General features: G+C 38.5%; 1 protein-coding gene across 1 annotated transcript in view; it reads right to left on the bottom strand.

The window, feature by feature from the left end:
- The window catches only part of LOC139694361 (long-chain fatty acid transport protein 1-like), a 91,201-nt gene that overhangs the window by 14,310 nt on the left and 56,670 nt on the right, over window positions 1-20,221 (bottom strand). The window contains exons 2-4 of the mRNA XM_071592863.1: window positions 2,057-2,469; window positions 1,017-1,257; window positions 639-840 (exon numbers count right to left, since the gene is read on the bottom strand). Of these exons, the coding sequence (XP_071448964.1) occupies window positions 639-840; window positions 1,017-1,257; window positions 2,057-2,469 (856 nt within the window). The remainder of the gene's footprint in view (window positions 1-638; window positions 841-1,016; window positions 1,258-2,056; window positions 2,470-20,221) is intronic.

Genomic DNA, 20,221 nt, shown 5'->3' with positions numbered 1-20,221 from the left:
AATCATGTACATGCTTAGATGCCTGAAATTGGTAAATAATGATGGCCAATCTCATTGCATCAGGCAGATAGACATCTTTGGACTCAATTTTCTGCTTTCTATGAAGGTATTTTGTTCAGCTTCCCAGGAAATGGGATTAAATTTTGAAGGTCCAATGCATAATCAAAGAGCATTTTCTTCTAGAATCCTAAGACAGAGAAATCCACAGGTCAATAGCATTTCGGCTTATCCAAAGATATGATTCACGAGATGCAATTGTTAACATAATTATACTATATTTTGAGAAGTAATTTTACACACCAGAGAATGAACCCATATTAGACTGCTTTGTAGATATATTTCCTATGGGGAGAACTCGGGAATTTTGTCAAGCACATAGTTAACATATATTTGATGCACAATTTTCTGTGGTTCTCATGCAATATATTGTTGAGCTTTTGTCAGATGCAGAATTTATCTCAATAAACCAGATAAAATAAACTCCATATTTTATGCTGAGCACTAGTTAATCTGTTAAACAAAAAATCAACATACTGCTGATTTGATTCTATAACTGCAGAATACAGGAAACATAGGCATAGATAGGTCTGACACAAACTAATCAAAAAGTTACTAAAGTTTAGCATGTTGTCAATTACCGTGCACTTGTAGATGACACAGTCCTTCCAGAAGTTGGAGGCGGAAAATTTCTTTCTCAATGCAACAGTATTCCCACCAAGTATCACCTGTCCAGCACCAATTATGCCTCCGGCAGTATGGTACAATGGCAGAGGATCATAAACCACATCATCTTCTTTTATTCCAATCATTATATGTATACCAATTGCCATAAACATGAACCTATATGTTAACAAAACATTGGGGTTTATTATGAAAGATATCTAACACAAAAAAATAGGAGTCTAACAATTCAATGGAATATAATATTAAACAACAAATCAAGGCATAAATTTAATTCAAAACTAATACTGAAACTATATTAATGACAAATGTGTCCATGAATATAATTTTATTACCTTAAATGTGTGATGACAGCAGCCTTAGGGAGGCCAGTAGTTCCAGATGTATAAATGTACATTAATTTATCCCGAGGACCTGCTTGCATAATCTGATCAGTAGGCTGCTCTGAAGACACTTGTGATAGGACATCATCCAGAAAGATGATACCATGTGATGAGAGGCACTCAGGAGATTCACTAGACTTTCCGAGCTGGAAGAGGGGAATTCCTTCCAGGGAATCATACACTTCTGCAACAGCTGAAAGATTAAAGTCAGTATGCAACAGGAAATTGGCACTCATGGTGAATTAATGCCTTAACATTGAAAAAAAGACAAAGGCATGTTAATAATGAAAACTAATGGCAATAAAGAAAACAGATTCTGGTGATGCAGAAAGGGTAGATAGCGTTGGGAAAATGGGAGCTTCCATTCTGTACCTTTACAGTATTTTGGCATCCAAATATGATAAAAAAATGGCAGTACCAAAATTATTGGCATTGCAGTAGGATGATAAGTATAGGTTGGATGCTTTTGAAATGCGGGTGTGTAGAAGAATGGAAAAGGTGAAATAGACAGAAAGCAAAACAAATGAGGAAGTGCTTGGCATGGTGGGGGAGGATAGAGGATTGTTGGGAGAAATTGTAAGGAGGCAGGAAAGATGGATGCAGAGCATTTTGATTGGCAATGGGATGTTGGAGTCGGTGAAAGAGGGGTGAATGCTAGTCAAAGGAGGAAGAGGCAGGAATAGGATAGGGATGTTGGATGGAATTACATGAGAAAAGAAGTATGTGGAATTGAAGAGGGACTTACTGTACTGCCTGATGTCAGGTTATATTTTTTGCTAGAATAGGCAAGTGAATGCAGTAATGTTGTAAAATTGTTTAGGCTGTGTCATCCAAAACCTATCTTAACCGGTAGAATATTTACAATGACATCTTTTTGAAGTAAAAGAGTGTAATAAATTAACATATTCTGTATCCTAGTAACATCCCTAAATAACAAAAAACCATATTAGCCGTTAACCAGCAAGCCATAGCATGCCGCACTGCTGTAGTACCTCCGGCAATGCTTGCTCCACAGATGAGAGCCTTGCACTCTGCTGCTTTGACGGAGTGGGATAGTGGCTGTCTTCGCAAGTTGTTGTTGACTAGCGCCGTCACAAGCCCCACCTTGCTGAGCCCTAGCCAAATGCACACGTACTCGGGACAGTTCTCCATGACGAGTGCCACAGTGTCACCGCGCTTGAACTTCCGTGTCCCGTCCGCCGACTTCAGACCCGTGAAGTAGTTGGCCACCCTGTTGCTGAAGGCTTCAACTTGGGAATATGTCCATGCTCGGCCTTCGAAGTGGAACGCGACTTTGGCCATCCGTTTGGGTGACACTTCCTCGCAGAAGACTCGGGCCACCGTCATGTTCCTCTTGTTCCAGTCTCGAAGCTGCAAGTTGACGCGACAGAAGTTGTAAGCAGCTCTTGATGTGGAACATACACGGGAAGAAGAGATGTACGAATTAACAACCTGAGGACATACTTGGAATAAGTTCTTGAAATATTTCATTGGAATTCATGCGCCCAGTGTAGAGAATGGGAAATTAATGAGTGTATCAACTAAAAGAAGAGAAGCAATATGCAGCTCTCCGTTACAGGGCATTAAACCAGATCAATTCAAAATTTTCTTTGAAATCATTATTTCAGGACATACAATCAGCACGAATCTATATTAGATTTTCACGGATTAGTGGAAGTCAAAACCTAACGGTGTGTTTATTGGCAGTGGCAAAAAAGTATAAGCCTGAGAATTTGAATACGTAAAATAATTTCTAAAATAATGAAAAGATATTCCAAGTTTGCAAAATTTCACTGTGTTTAATAAAAACTGCACGACGTAAGTATCAAAGTTTGAACATCTTGAAGTAGGATGACTGTGGAACAATAAAACCAGTAAAACTAGCAGTACTGACTTTTTGATCGATCTCCGATCTCAACATATCGATTTTCAACAATATTCTTCCGTTAAACCTTTGGACGCCCCACGCCAGGTACAGCTGGAGTTGATTTTGCCCAGGATGGTCCCCGAGTATCCCCATTTTTCCATTTTCATTTTTTACTGATTTTGGGTATTTACTCCAGTTCCTCGCCCACTGCAGTTGACAAAATTTACCATCCGGAGTGAACCGTCCCCTTTCTAAAGTGTTTAGTTATATTTATTTTGGGGTCAACTTCAGTTGAGCCAAAATTTGAAGCTTTTAATTAACACTTCAAAAACGTGTACTTAAACGTCGAAGATAATGTCTCACACAGAAAAACAAAAAAAAGAACGAGTGATTACAGCTCCGCTACTAATAGTCGTTTTTGCGCATCTCACGCACACTTCACCTTAACGGGTAACTACTCAAATGCACAGACTATTTAGTTTTTTAAATCCAAGAATACCAAAAAATAATTATATTGACCTCTAAAAGTGATTGAGAATATGGAAATATGATGGGCATAAGATCTTGCGATGAGTATTGTTCGCTCAAATATATGAGCTTTCATAAATAAACCAACGCTCATGAGTTAGCCTTCATTAGTATAAGTTAGGATTAGCCTCCTTTCCCTCCAATCTATTCCTCTTTTCTTCAATATACTCATTATTTTTTCCCAATTCACCCTATCAAACGCCTTTCCGAAATATACGAAACAGGCAAATACGATCTAATTGTATTCTACGTTCCTCTCTATCAGTGAAGTCATTACTGCAAGGGCATCGCGCGTGCCTCTTCTCTTCCCAAACCCGAACTGTTCATCCCATAAGTAATCACTTACCTTCTCTCAATCCTCTTGCTGATGATCCTGAGAATCACTTAAGCTGCGGGCGAAATGAAACTTATTGTTCTGTAGTACTCGCATGATGTAGTCTCTACCTTTTTTGGAACAGGAACTAACACTGATCTCACAAAGTCTTCCGGTAAGTTTTTTTCAAAATTCTACGAATTAATCCATCAAGATTCGACCTTCCAGATTTTTCTTAAACTTTACATAGTTCCGCAGGGATATTATCAATTGTAATGTTAAAACAAAAATTAAAAATCTGGTGAGCTTAAGAAAGATACCATAAGCATGAAGAACACCACTGAACAAATGTACATTATTTTTGCTTCTTCTACAAATGGTAAAACACAATCATTACCTCAAAAGTTTTAGTGAAATTTTCAATGTTAAATCCAAAAACATGGGGAAACAACAATTGAATTAATTTATTTACCCATTATGTTTTTGGGGCACTTCCCATGGACTACAACCTTGACATGGAGGAAGGGCTTGTGCGCTCCGATGACCCCTAGAGCTGTACTCGCAGGGATAATGATGATTACTTCTGATGGGATCACCCATACAAAGGGTCGAAGAGTATGAGCCAGACTAGACGTAGTCTTCGCAGCGTCTGTTCCTCAGTGAGGTGGTTATTTGAGTGATGGCGTCACATTAAAAACACAATTGAGGAAGGCAGCGTGAAACCATCTTTGCTTTCGTCAAACCTTTAAATGGTTTGCGAATGATCAAGCTTTCGTCTGACAGTCAACCAAGGGATTGCGAGCCTCCTGAGCGCATTGAAAGGTCGGTGTGATATATGAGACTTAATGTAAACAAAACAAAGGAAATACGGCTTTAAAGAAATACGAAAGCTATATTAATTATTAAGGCATTTAGAAACTAGTGCAGGTGGAAGAGTGTAACCATATTGAGAGGGTTTTGCACAAAAATGGCTCAAGTAAAGGCTTAGTAAAGAGAAAGGCTAAATTAAACGTTAAAATAGGAGGGCAAAAAATTGAGTAGGTGGAACAGTTTACGTATCTCGGAAGTACTTTGGACCGAAATGGTCAAAGGAGTAGGGACATAAGGAGAAAAATTGCGCTCGACAAGAAGCTTTCACAAGGAGGAGGGAGTTAATGACAGGGACGTTGAGTAAGGATATTAAGAAAAGACTCATAAAAACTTTGATATGGAGCGTAGCTATGTACGGCGCGGAAACAGGGTCTTTGAAGCCGGATGATAGGCGTAGATTGAAGACTTTTGAAATGTGGATGTGGAGAAGGATGAAGAAGGTGAAATGGACCAAAAGGAAAACAAATGAGGTGCTGGGTATGGTGGGGGAGAAGGGATTTTTAGGAGAAATCTTACGGAGACACAAAAAATGGATGCAAAGCATACTATTGATCGGCAGTGGGATGTTAAAGACTATGATAGAGGCGAGAATGATAGTCAAAGGAGGAAGGGGCAGGAATAGGATAGGGATTTTGGACGAAGTAAAGGGAGGGAGGAGGAATGTGATTTTGAGGAAGGGTTTGCTGTAGTGTCTGGATGTCAGATTGGTCTTTGTTAGGAGAGGCAAGAAATGTATCGTTGTACCGTTGTATTTTGTGTCCACACAAAACCTATCTAAAACGCTAAAATACCAATTCTAATAAATATAATTATTATTAAGAAGAACGTTCGAAGGGAATGTGGAAACTCGAGCATAGTTCTACCGCAGCGAAGGATCCCCTATTGTGAGTGAAACTGATCAAGGTTCTGATCGTAGGTCCGGACGCAAATGTATCCACTAAGTAGATTTCAACAACAGCGAAAGAAGTGTAATAAAAAATCAGATAATAGTAGGGTTGAGATTTTTTAAGAAAATATTTTCCTGACAGTCGAGCTAAGTTGACTCCTACCGTCACCATAGTTCATCAAGCTCGTAGTTCATCTTTGAAAAATTCTTAATCGCTAGAGTATTTCTTTTAAATTGTTCCATTCATAAATTTCACTGATTGGCATTTTTGTCCCTGTAAAGCGATTACACACGACACATATTTTCGTTAAATACATCAAAATGATATGAAATGTCAACTTCCGCAATCACTTCACGCCATGGTAGTCAAACACTTTATATGTCATCAGCTGTTCAAAGCGGTCCACGCTACTTTTATTGTTAACGTAATTTATAACGGTTGAAGGCTTTGTATTGACTCTGCGGTCACTGAATGTAACCATCATGATCGGTATTTCGCGTGCAAAACACGTATACCTTCCTTTTATCATCAGATTGCCAGGATATTGCTCTTAAACGAAATATCTGATCCCCACGAGCTTGTTACAATTAAGAAGTGCCAATGGCGTATATCGCATGCTCTTTTGGACAGTTCCTACCAAACCTGTCAAGAATTGTCCAAGTTCAGTAGCCAGAACAGGCCTGGTACAGTACCTGTCCTTAAATACCAAGGGACTATTACCATGGAACGTATCCAACAATTGATGGCAACACTTTTGCCAATCTTCTCTTGTAAACAGTCAGATTATGAAATTAAGTATAACTTTACTCCAGAGAGAAAGGGCATTTGTGCTATTTTTGAACCCGTAACATCTCAATGCAAACATGGCCTTCATCAATAAAGCCATTTCCAAAAAGTAGGTATGAAAGTTTAAAATGACAATGAATGGCTAAGTTAATTGGTGGGATTTTAATTAAGGGATTACGATAGGGATTCCCCGTTTTTTTCATCATGCTTTATTCATGCTTTAGCGTAAAATTTCATGTTTTCCTAAAATCCCATGGAACAACATTTTTTCATTATGAAGCCCACCATTAGGTAAGATCTGGCTCATATTTTTTTCTTTGAATATTTTGCCAAGCATATTGATTGGAATGCCAATAGATAGGGTTAAAAGGACTTTGATCATTAGAATGAAATTTTCACACTGAGGTCAGCGGAATAAGTTTTTTTGTGAGTGTGGGAAATTGTGACGGAGTAACGTCACAAAAAACCAAGATTATGAAGACACCAAAAATCAAAGATTGGGATATATTATAAGGGCTTTTTCCAATACACTGTTTTGAAAACATGTATTTTCGCGTTTCGGAATACAATATTTTCACTATTATTTTACTGATGCTTCTGAAATGTTACAGATATCTCACTTTAGTAAATAGAAGCGTTTTACCTAATCAGTCAGAAATGAGATTCGCGAGACTCTTTACCTCGAAACAAGCAAATGTTGAAGTTAGAAAATGTTAACTTAATTCGTTATTTTATAAATACTTAGTTGATATTAATTGAATAAGAGGCATTATAGATGAATGCTAGAATATTTTACTTCCTCATTATCTCTAGGTAAGATTACACCATTAATGCAGTGATGTAGAAACACAACTTAGTTCATAAAAATCTTTTCCAATGTTTGCCATATCCATTTAGCTAATAGCGCTAATAGGTAATAAAATATGACGAAACGTAAATATTTGCGTTGCTATTCATAAAAATTTGGTTGCTACACCAATATTTTCGATTCTTGAACAAAAGAGAGGCTAATAAAATTAATATTTGTCCTTTTTGGGCCAGAAAACGAATAATTGTCTCCTGAATTCGAACACGGATCTTTAGGATAGTCGATTTAGTTTTCTAGATACCTACAGGTGCCAAACATAGAGAAGTCAACTGAATGAATTCATATAAAACCGTTTCAGAAATACGTAGATGGGAAACAGGTGAACACTGGCGAAATTATATGTAAAGATTATACGCAGAATACATAGAAATATATCACACATTTCGAGCAGGATACCTGCTTGCAGCGGCTAGGCAATAAAGATGGATCGTTAAAGTGGCGAACCAAGGTTTCGTTCTCGCTCATTATCAGTCTCAAAACGAACCAGATCCAATTCGAGAGGGTAGGCATTGTATATTGAAGTATGATTCTAATTTTAATGCCGAATTCCTAAGCCAAATAACTTTCGCCACTAAATTAATATTTTCGTATAATATGCACGGACGTGACAAAGCACAAAAAAAATGTAATTTTGGATGCTTTGGAGGAACACTGACAATATAATCACACCATTTACCACTTTATTTGCTCTGTAATCAAATAAGGCTAAATATAACTTTACAGCTGACTCTGCGACATGACCACCTGTTCTATTTAATTATTATTATTTCTGAAAAGAAATTTAAGCTGCCTTAAACGGATTTTGTAACTAACCACGAATGTAATGTTTACTCAATAAAACTTACTAGAGACCCAATGGTCACCCAATATTTTCATCTAGTATTCTTAAATACTAATATACATTAGTTAACTGATATTTCAAGAAGAAATACGTCAGTGTTACTTAAGGTTTAGGTTCTTTCTAAAAATGAAAAAAGCTAAGGTCATTTGCGCCATTAGAGATGGACAGGAAAGTAGGAAGGGTGGAGAGAAACCCGGCGTCGATATTAGCTTACTCTTAACGAAAGGCGCCTAGGGGTCCGCAGCTTAACGTCCCATCCGATGGATGGAGTTCTCACTCAAAGTGCCCACCCCAAAGCACCTCAAGTAGGGATCTAGATACCACTGAGAAATATTCGATGCCGCCGGGATTTGTACCCGGGGTCTCTGGGTGGGAAGCCAGGGCGATAGCCACCGCACCATCTCGATCCCCACTATCACCATGGCCTTAGCTATCTCACTCACCCATCTGTGGTGCGGATGCCTATCGTCTAACACGATATCGTGCACCTTTTCGATGGTTTCCGGTGGTTGCGGTTTTTGGCCATCCTTCACGTGGGTCAACTTTGAGGGATGTGAGACCACGTTTAAATTCAGCTGCCCACTTTTTAACGGTTGAAATAGGAGAAGATTCCCCGTACACTTCAGCCAACTTCGGATGAATTACCATAGGAGTTAATCCACCCAAAACGAAGAATTTTATGACCGCACGAAATTCAAGTTTTTCCATTTTAACGAAAAATACGAAAGGCATCTACTGCAACAAGCCGTGTAAACAAACTATTTGAGAAAACAAGTTGAAACTTGTCTGACGAACTAATGACGCGTGCACCCAGGTAGGAATCATAAACATAACAGTGTCAGGTTTAACTTTGTGGAATTCCTTCATTATGAGGGTGAGAAGAAACTTAACACTTCCACAATAAAGATTTATTATTTCACGATTATGCGCAGCATCGAAACCATGGCCGTGAAATATTAAACCTTTATCGTGGAAGTGTTAAGTTTCTTTTTACCCTTAAAAGGAATCATAAAGGTTCGCTGATTGGAATGTCAGCTCTCTCTCTGTTAGGCCGAGAACTTTTCACTTTACCCTCGTACTATAGCTTCCCTTTGCTAAGTTTCCCAGATGATTGTCACTTTTGAAACGAAACTTATTATCACCAGAGGCTGGTATATAATAAAGTATATGAAACTTTTGAGCAGGATAACACATGGCTCAAGTATATACATAGAATCAAATTTTTTTATAGTTAAGTGCTTAAATGTAAGTTTTCGCCCAACGCAACTCTCACAATCCTTTGATCCTGTTATCTTTCTGAGCATTATTCATTACCCTATCGGAGAGAAAGACAAATTAAGATCACTCACGTGATTACGCCATAGGTGTGCGTATTTACACTGTTATCAGGTTCAACATCCTTCAAATCCTTTCACCCATTTGTGGACAGAGTTTCATCACTTGTTCGAATTGAATTTTGAGATAACTGGAATTACATTGAAAATGCTCACATTGTCTTTATCACTAAACAATTCTATATCGTTCTCCTTCATCCACTTTTATTCCTCTCACTATCCCCTTCCCCCTCCCTTTTCCCGACTATTCCCTCTCAACGCCTTGACCTAATCCCCCAAATACTCAAATAATTCCTCAAATCGTTTGGGATGCAAAGAAAATAATAGAAGACATTTTCTATCATAGACGCATGGCCCCAAATAGAGGGTCCATACATTCTCTCGCACGAGATCAAAAGCCATCATCCAGGCCAAGTAAACATCGCCACATGGCAACGTAAAATGCAACAATCGAATAATCTCTGATTAATTACGTACATGTATGCAACCTATCGACCTTAGGATGCGTCATAATTTTTCGCGTCTAAAAAATGCATGCAAGGGTATAGGATGGCACTTGGTGGGTTTATTCATTGTGTTCAAAGAGGGCACAAGTTGCTCTTCCAGAGTGTGAAATATTTATTTTTACCGGTTTGAACACATGGCAAGCGCTTCCAGCTTATTCTTTATCGAAAATGATCGCGATTAAATGTTTTGCCCTGTGGACCGGTATTTCTTTTCCGAAAGCAAAATTTTGACGAGAAATATAATTTTTCACACGAAAATTAAACTCGCATAATCAGAGATACTCTAATGTACAGCAGTAATCAACAAAATAGCTAACTATACAGGACTCCAACAATGCTCTCAATTAAATATTTTTAAAATACGAGGGAAGTTCTAAATATTCTCGGAGTCACCATTAATTGTCAGCACCAGCGCAATGAGTTTCCCGCGTAGTGATAGGTACTCCTTTATGAGTAAACATGTAACGCATCAGTTCCCTGGGAAGAGACAGTGGTGCGGATGCCTCTCTGTTGTTGTTCCCGTGTAGTGATTTGTGAAGATGGAAAAAAATCGAGATTCAAGCAGTGATTAAATACTTCATGAAGAAAGGTATGAAAACAAAGGAAATTCATGCCGACTTTCAGCACACTCTGGCGGACTCCGCTCCTTAATATTCAACAATTGCCAATTGGATAAACGAGTTTAAGTTTGGCTGGGACAGCTTAGATGATGATCCGCGTAGCGGTTGGCCAAAAAGTGCATAACATGGTCATGAAGGATCGCCGACCTAAAATACGAGAAATCGCTGAAGCTGCAGGGATGTCATCTGAACCGACATATCACATTTCAATAGTAGAATTGGACATGAGAAAATTATCTATTAGATGGATGCCGCGACCCTTGACGCAGGATTACAAACATTCAGAATGGAAATTTCCGAAAAACATTCGATCCGTTTTAAGAGCTATCAACAAGGTTTTCTGCGACGGTTTGTGAACACAGATGAAACTTGGGTCCACTATTATACCCCAGAGACAAAACGGCAGTCAAAGCAATGGAAACCTGTTGGTTCACCACCGCCAAAGAAAGCAAAGGCATAACAATTGGGTCGACCGGATGGGTGATGACTTCAGTTTTCAGTTCAGAAAGTCATCTTTCATTAAGACAATGCACGCCCACACACAAGTGTCATTGCCATGGCAAAAATACGTGGTCTAAGATACGAATTTTTGCCACACCCACCTTATTCACCTGATTTGGGTTCATCAGATTTCCATGTCTTCCCCAAGCTAAAAATTTTCCTCGGTGGACGAAGATTCTCTTCAAACAAGAACTAGCAGCCGAAATAGACGGGTATTTGGTAGGCCTGAAGGAATCTAATTTTCGAGATGGGATCAAGACATTGGAACATCGCTGGACCAAGCGCAGTAGTGTCCAGGGAGACTACATCGAAAAATAAAACAATTTTCCTTGAGGTAAGTCGTTTATTTCTATTCCATTCCGAGAACTTTTCAAATTACCCTCGTATAATTCGATCATATCTAAAATATATAAGGTTAATGTATTTCAAATCGATTTTCTCGCTCCAACTTTCGACATCCACAAGTAATATTTCCTGTATCATTGATTCACAAAACATTCATACATCGTCTGCTGAAGAGTTTACAGGTCTGAGATTTTTTTACCAAAGACCACCGTGTCCAACGACTCCCTGCTAACGTCTGAAGCATCACTTCCCCCCACCCTTCCTTCCAAGCGATTTCATAAATCTGTTTTCAGCCTAAAACAAAGCCGTGCGTTTAAATTGAGAAATCACCCCTGATAAAAACTCTGCTAAAACATTATAAAATATTGTTGTTCCAACGATGAATATCGCGCTACTCCATAAAGTTAGCCATGGGACAATTATATGTAATGACCTAACCAATATTCGTTAAAAATGTCCTATAACTAGGTAACATGTTCCATTAGAACTGTTACATTATGCCTATACCAAATCCCATCGATAGGAAACCTAGTTTTAAGGTAATGAAGGATCTCAGTTTTTCCCGGCGTATTGTATTCAGGAAGTTCTCTCGGGTTTCCCACCGGGTCAGCGTGGTGTGCACCGACGTTTCGACGGCTAACTCTGCCATCGTCTTCAGGGTGAAGCGTCCAGGGCACGAAATTCTGTTTCTATCTGTGAATTTAGTCCTCTTTATAACGGTTGTTCAAAGGTAAGGTTCGGACAGTTTTCTGTACCTCAGGTGGTAAATGCGAAGCCAAAGATAAAATCTGTTACTCTTGAAAAAATTGGTATGGATCTCCCTTTATCTGTCATAATTGAAGAGCTCGGGACGTTTACGCAAGAATCATTCGATGTGTTAAAAGGTTAATGGAATTTAAGATACCTCTTTTTATCTTTGAGCAGAAAAAAACAACTTTTTTTTCTGGGAAAATCTCGATCTTTTAAGTTTTGGCATTGGTCGAGCACGGAACATCCGACTATTTTTTATTAGATTCTGACAACAAAATTTCATTTTTTGTAAAAAATTACTACTCGTCACAAAATAACATAATTGGCAATAACTGCAATCTTTTAAAATATTTTAAATTAATATATAATGCATAACAGTTTACAGGCGAGCGGTACAATTTAAAACTATAGGGGCCTACACGATACTGTACACAAGGTGATAATTTAGTTAACCTATTGGCAGTTGAAAATGCTGAAAATGCAGTTCATTGCGGGTAATGAAAGACTACACTCCCAGCTTGAGAAATTCATTGAGATGAGTGCAACAGGAAGTCCGGTTTTTCGAGAGGGGCGTGAAAAACTGTCCTTCGGCCCTTAACTTAAATGAGAATTTGTAGTGTTGAAGATGAGTACAAACTACTTGGACGGGAGCAGTTATTATATAAGCATCCCGGGTTTGGAGCAGTGATTTGAAGAGAAAGGTTTTCCATGGCTTCTAGATACGAGCCGTATTTAATTGCACTCAACGAGTTACCCGGCATATGGGGTAGAATAAAATAGCCTTGTACTACTTTCAATAGCCTTTTCTTATATAACTTAATCTATGAGATCAAATTGAATAATATCTTCAATGGAATGTTTACTGATCGTAATGGAGTGGGACTACCATTTGATTGATGAGCACCACATATTCCTTTACAATTAATATCATTATATATGCAAACAAATATCCTCCCGAAAAGAAATTCCGTCAATTTTTTCCAATTTTTAAAAATCCGAAGACCCATAAGATCCCAGCGTTACTTGCTGGGTGATTCGCGATATTAGCAATTTCGAAATTGATACGGATACGGTTAAGACCATTTGAATCTATCAAGTGAATTACGCCCATTTCTTTGGGCGGGATTCGAATCTACGGCATTCTCGATGGCGAGTTTGACGAATGCTCTGTTCAATGGACTGGCCTGATCGGCAAAAGAGCTACGTTCAGCGATATTCGAAGCCATCGGATTATGTGAGGGGGAGGGCAAAGAGGGGAGGGCACAGAGGGGAGGAGCAGAGAGGGTAGGGAGAGCGGGATGGCTCCCTTGGATTTTGCCAGCATTGGCAAATGCGCAGTTATATCTCCTTTCAAGTAAGTTAATATCAAATTTAATATTATAATTACAATAAAACAAAGATCAATTTAAAATTCCATAAATAGTATTAAAAATTAAACTTGGTTTGAACCACATTTAAAGAGGTAATAGACTCACTCGGAAAAAATTAGTATGTACATTAAGACTCAATCGACTCCAATCGAAGGATTGGCGAATATTATTACAATTGATTAGTGAAGCGATTACATCAGTTTAATTTTCAAACCCCTAACCACCATTAATTAACATTGATTAAGAACTAATTATAAAACCAAGAGCTCGACTGCTGTTCATTACATCTAAACGATTCACTTAATTCTACTTCAACCGGACTCTGAAATAGAGATTATTCTCTCGCGATGTTTATAAAATAGCACACTGATTACTCACCGACAGAAATGTAGCTATGCGACAAGTTTCCCTTTATATTAACGCAAGTCTTAATTACGCAGGGCGATTCCTCTCGTTTGTGTTACAAAGGCTGACCATAAAATGACTCCGTGTAAACGGAGAGTTAGTTTCATTAAGTTGAAATTCAATTGATGGGGAGATGGGTATTGACTGTGAGACATATCACTTGAGGCACGCCCATATAGCACATCAACACACGGAGATTAAAGCACTATCTCGTTCATGTTTACTACTCGTAGGTACTATTTTTAACGTAATGCATTATATAAGATTAATCGCTAGCACTTTCAACACAATTATGACGCAATAAGATCTCAGCATGTGCTCTTCCTTGATTCCTTCCCGTGAAGTCGCGCGTGGGAAATTTTTCTTCCAGCTGAACGCTCAGAAAACCTTCGTAGTGGTGATACCATAGTTGAGGGGAGGTGACCGATAGTTGAAGTCATTTACACCATTTGGGATGGGTGGGAAAGGAGGAAGGGTGAAGAGAAACCCGGAGTAGGCATTGACTTACTCTTAACGAAAGACGCTAAGAAATCCGCAGTTTAACGTCCCATCCGACGGACGGCGTACTCACTTGAAGTGTTCCCCACAAAGCACCTCAATTAGGGATCGGGATACCACTGAAAAATATCTTCCGCCTCCAGGATTCGAACCCGGATCATCTGGGGAGCCAGTACGTTAACCGCCGAACGATTCCGATCCCCAGAAAACCTTCGTATTAAAGAGATCGCATTTGGACTAAAGACAAAAAGAAGAGCTACAATCAACCTTTTGCCAAAATTTTCCACACAAATCACCATTCGCGATTTTAGAGGACTTAATTACGAATACGTGCCAAGCTTGGAATCAAATGAAGTTTAACAGAATCGATTTTATTGCAAATGAGAAGTCAAATTTTCTAATACCAAACTAATAATAGCACTTCATCGACGGTTTCGCAAGAGGCAATCGAGTTATACATACATGCAAACATGGTAATTTTAAATGAGCTATGAAAGTGAGGACACCGATTGCGTTGTTTACTAACATGGTATTCCAAAATTTCACTCGCACGTATCCTTTTCGGAACTTGGAATTTTCTTTGCGTATTCGCTTTTCTTTTACAGTGGCGATATTGATATATCCCAAAGGCGTGATTGAGTTCCACCGTAGTAGCAGTAGCTTTCAGCTTCATTCGTAGTACCAACGTAGGATTTATATCGGCAAATATTATTCCTCGCAGGTCAAACTGTAGTGTTCGTCCCGTTAACTGCAAATTATCCGGCCGCACGCCCATTTGGGATGTTGTAGGGTATGGTTTAGATCTATTAGCATTCCATGAGCATAAACAAAGGGACTGACAGAAGGGATTCCACGAGGTCAACGTCCAAAGATCACCGTAAGCCCAAATAAATTTCAGAATTTCACGACACTAACCGGGTGGGCAATATTTATGTTAGCTAGAAATATCGTACACAACCCAAGGGGTGAATGATACTCATTTTTTCGAAAGTGTGTGGTTTCTAACTCGGGGAATCACTACATTGGGAAGCAAATAAATTTGCGATGTAAGCTTTCCCACGGTGGATGACTAATTTTCGATAGTTCCACCGAACTTACAATACATATGATTAGGTGATTATTGAACTTAACATTTTCTCTCAAACTTTACTCCCTTATTTTCCACCGAGTCTATTTTTAGAGGGAATTGACTCTCTGACCAGACCGGTGGACATTATACCGTTAGTGAAGACAGGTTAGCGGTAGCGTGAACGCTTCAGGGCGATGGCTACTGTGTCCCTTCTTACTGGTCGCCCTTCCCAGACTAACCGTATCCGTCAGCATCACGCTCACAGGGAAAGGAACTGCCCATCCCCTACCCTGATGCGTGAATTTCACATGCCGCTGAGCTGAATGCTAGGTGAGTACTGCCCTCATCTATCAAACAACCTTCGGGTTGATTGCTATGGTCGCTATGGCCAGTGTTCACACATAATAGATGAAATATTAAATTAGGTACTACCGTGATCCGGCGGAGGGGCAAATAGTCAGCTTTATAGTCCGTAATATTTATTTTAGGCTTCGAATGATTGTAAGTGTTAACAGGCATTCGTGTCATAAACGTTGGTTAGAAGAAGTTTTAAAAAATTTAAAAAATAAAAGAAGTACCGAAATTGGGTATCCCTGGAGAGAAATATCAACACGTTGTACTTCGCCGATGACATGGCAGTAGAGGAAAAAAAGGGAAAGTGATTTGAGAAGGGGCATTTATTAAATACTTGAAGAGTTAAAGAAAAGGTACAACTAGATCAAAACAATACCAAGAGAAATGACTTAGGACTAAAGAACAGAAGGTGGCATAAAACTGAGGTCATTACAATCAGTAGAATAGCAAAGGCAAAAGAGACATACCTATTCGCCTGCTAAACAGTCGGAAAAATTATTCAGGAAGGATGGAAACATCCCATTATTACTATAAGAATGATCATCTATGACAAAATCTTCGGAAGAGTGGAAAATACATAAAAACCAATGGTGCATTAGGATGATAATTAGTACGAAGTATTTCTGTGATTTAGGATGTAAAACCGTCATTCAGATCTGAACTAAGAATTCTCCGGTGGACATTATTCCCTTTACGCTACATTATTTATAGAAAAACACGATATCAATCTAAGACCAAAGATACGACGTCGACTTAAGAGAGTAGTTTAATCAAAACCATCGTATCTATTATGAGGTTTGAAGCACTGGGAGAAGGTTATATGCATATATATATATATATATATATATATATATATATATATATATATATATATATATATATACGTAAAAGAACTCATAATGCAAGTTATCACGAGGATTAGGCTGTAGTGAAGAAGAAGGTGTGAAAAAGATGCGGTGAACAGTTCACGCGAATGAAAGACGAGAGACCTCTTCAAGGCGGTGGATCGGATGAGAAGACGAGAGGGATAGCGAAGAAGACCTCAAACAGGAGAGGTTGTATAACTTGCATGCGGTCAAATGCACAGAGGTCATAAAAAACCATAAACACAGTAACCAACCCGAAGGTCAGTTTTGTAGGTGATGGTAGAGTTCACCCAGTATTAAGCCCGACGGCGTGTGAAATTCACACATCAGGGTAGGTAGGCCAATTCCTTTCCCTGTGCCGGTAATGGTTTCCCAGGATGATCTGGTACCCGAAAAATCACATAGCTTGGGTGGAGCTGCAGGTGCCCAGAGAGACTTGTCCGGGAATCGAACCCGGACTCTCCGGTAAGTAGTCCAACGCTCTAGCCCAGGACTTCCAGAAACAAAAATGGACCGATTTCCAGCCCGATGATGAAAATGCAATGGCCGGAATAATTATATCGTTTAGTTTCAAATAAATTTTGAGCAAAATAAAGCCTAAATCGACTCCATTTATGAGGACGTTCAATCTCAATGAGACAGCAAGGGAGCTGGATTTCGAGGCTGTTTTTCGAAACGCCGAAATGACGAAAGTGCAACGATCTCAGTGCATCAACTGAAGGGTATTCACGTCCATATACGGTCTACAGTTTGTTTGCGGTCCACAATAGTAACTATAGAAACCATAATAATAATATAATTAATAAATAATTTTTATTAATGCATAAAATTAAAGTGAAACATTATAAGCAACTAAAAACGGTTATAATACCAGAATTTAAAAACTTTTCCTTGAATAACAATCAGTTTCTATTGGCTGATGGCACATCTCGTAAAAATTTGCGATAACATCTTCATTTTCATTTTTTAACCTCGAGCATCTCTCTGCTAAATACTTCTGGAGGTTCCGTGATTTTTTTAATAATTTTTAATTTTAACGGCCCCATAAGCTTGACATGTTTGAACCGGTCTCGGGATGAACAAAGCACAAATTCATATGGCCACCACGCTTCCCACACCATATATCAAGCATTCATTACCTAGATTTCCGCTTCCATAAAATTTGATAGCTCCCTTCATACAGTGGATGTTCGTGCTCATCTTCTATCAGGTTCCTTTTCTTTAGGAACTCAATAGCCGTTTCTTCGGTTCGAATATTTTCGTGGAATTTCTTCGAAAGCATATCAATCAGTATAGGCAGGAGAAGTTATATTATTGTTTGCATCTATAAAATATGCAACAATACAGACATGTGTATAGAGAACACCAAGTTATTAGTATATTCGATTGTAGAGTGCAAATTAAATACCAACTGAAGTCAAGTCTTAATGTTCAACCCCTCATAGCGTATTTGATGATTTTTCTTAACCGCCTACAAATTGTTGCAGAGCAGACGATTTTGACTGAAATATAATAAAATAATCTTCGAAATTTACCAGGCCAGACATATTCAAAACATGTATTTCCAAGATGTATACGAAGGACGTTTTTCTAAGTACTAAAGCGTCGATATATAATATATTTGCACTACTGGTATCAAATATCGTAATAAATATCTAAATGTATAAAATAATATAGTAATAAAATATAATTTACGAATCATAAGTAGCCCTTAAAAGTGAAGTAGCACAATAATGCGTGGCATTAAAATATACTCTTTTTATTAATGGTTATCCACCGATTTCGGTATATTTTAGATTTATGCCGTTTAAGATAGATTTTGGATGAACACACCGACCGATGCATTTCTATACCTCACCTGTCACGACAGTACTTCACACTCTACAGTAAAATGAATCCAAAATAGAGCCAACCTAGATGGCAGTTTATGAGCGCTTTTCAAAAGGAAGATACTTAAAAACTCTTGAAAAGAAGGCGATAGCTCAACAACCGCAACTTCAACCAATAACCCATGGACCAATAAATGTGCCAAAAATACTTTAAACAACACCCTGAAACTGTGGAATGACTTGTTTGTCTGCTGTTTGAATATGGCCATGTTGATTAAAGCACGAGAAATTGGCTCATTATTTGACGATACTGAATTAGAACATAGTCTTAATAAACCATATTTCGTGTAGTGACCCTTTTAATTGAGGAATGGCAAAGTTATGTAGATATTGATGAAATAAAGGAGACTCAAAGAGGAAATTTGGAATAATATGTAACTACAATTGCAGGAAGGTCAGAAACCCAACAATAGTCAAGTATGCTCGAATAAAATTCCTAATTACCAATCCTAAGTAAACTGGAAAGAGGAAGATGTAAATTGGTGAATTATTAACGCGTGAAATGCCCGAAAAATGGTGATATAACTCTCGGAAAATGAGACACACTGCCGTTGCTTGGCAAACCAATTGCTAGGATACACGCTCAGCATAATCATCCTGCAAAATGGCCAGAGATGTGCGTAAACACATTTGGACCGACTGAATTTTTGTCTGTTATTCCGTGCCAATCGACGAAATAACTAGAAATAGCAAAGGATTAGACCCAAATGTAAAACTAGAATTTGAGGCACATTCCTATCAATACTGCATTATTCGCTGATATTTGGTTTTCCTTGTAAAATTTCTTAATAGCAGAGAAATAGTTTTTGCAGCGGAACAGATGTTTAAAATTTTTAATTATTTATACATAACCTGAAAGCCACCGCTAGGGTGCGTGGCAGGGGGTGAATACACACCAGAACAATTTTACCCGAACAAGACCCTACCACGGTCGAACAATGCTATCATGATTCCCTATCGTTCGTGGAAAAAATGACATCTTAAATCCATCTGTTCTATACTTAATCTCTCCAATTCTGCTAACATGATCCCTCCAACCATAGTACGATGGGGGTAGTAAAACATTTTCAGCATCACTACTAAAGAGACCTTCTTCCAGTTTATGCAAGAGCTTCAATCTGTACTTTAACCTTCGCCCCGTGAGTGAGCACTAGCTGCTCTAATATTTTGGATACGCTACTAAGTTTATCATAACCGCGTTTTACAAATCTATCTCCTCTACGCTGCACTCGATCCGATTCGGCAATTAATCCAACTTCGTGAGGATCCTATACACTTGCAATATATTCTAAATGAGGCCTAACCAACGACAGGTAGCATTTCTCTTTGACCTCTTAATCACATTTACCTAGTACTCTTCTCATAAATCCCAATTTGTGTCCCATCAAATACCGGAATGCGTCACTGAATATCTTCTTCAACAGTCGCTGCCTTTCCCTTGGAGTTTTCCCGAAATTCATCAACCTTCAGTGTAAGAAACCCAATCCAAGGCTGGAAAATTCGCTATAGGAGTAGCCAAGAAAGCCTGGCTAAAAAGAGTTTCACGAATGATATGTTATAAGAGATGCTATATCCAATTATTTACTACTGTTGCACGAAATTTTTTCATGAACTTCATTGGACCGAGTGGCTATATTTTGATAACGATGTCCGCCAGAAATACAGAGAGATTTCCTTTCAAAAGAGAGCG

This window comes from Hetaerina americana, unplaced genomic scaffold, assembly GCF_022747635.1.
Source record: "Hetaerina americana unplaced genomic scaffold, ioHetAmer1.1.p SCAF_5, whole genome shotgun sequence".
NCBI lineage: Eukaryota > Metazoa > Arthropoda > Insecta > Odonata > Calopterygidae > Hetaerina > Hetaerina americana.
Note: the sequence above shows the minus strand (reverse complement) of the source record. Positions and strands in the feature narration are given on the sequence as shown.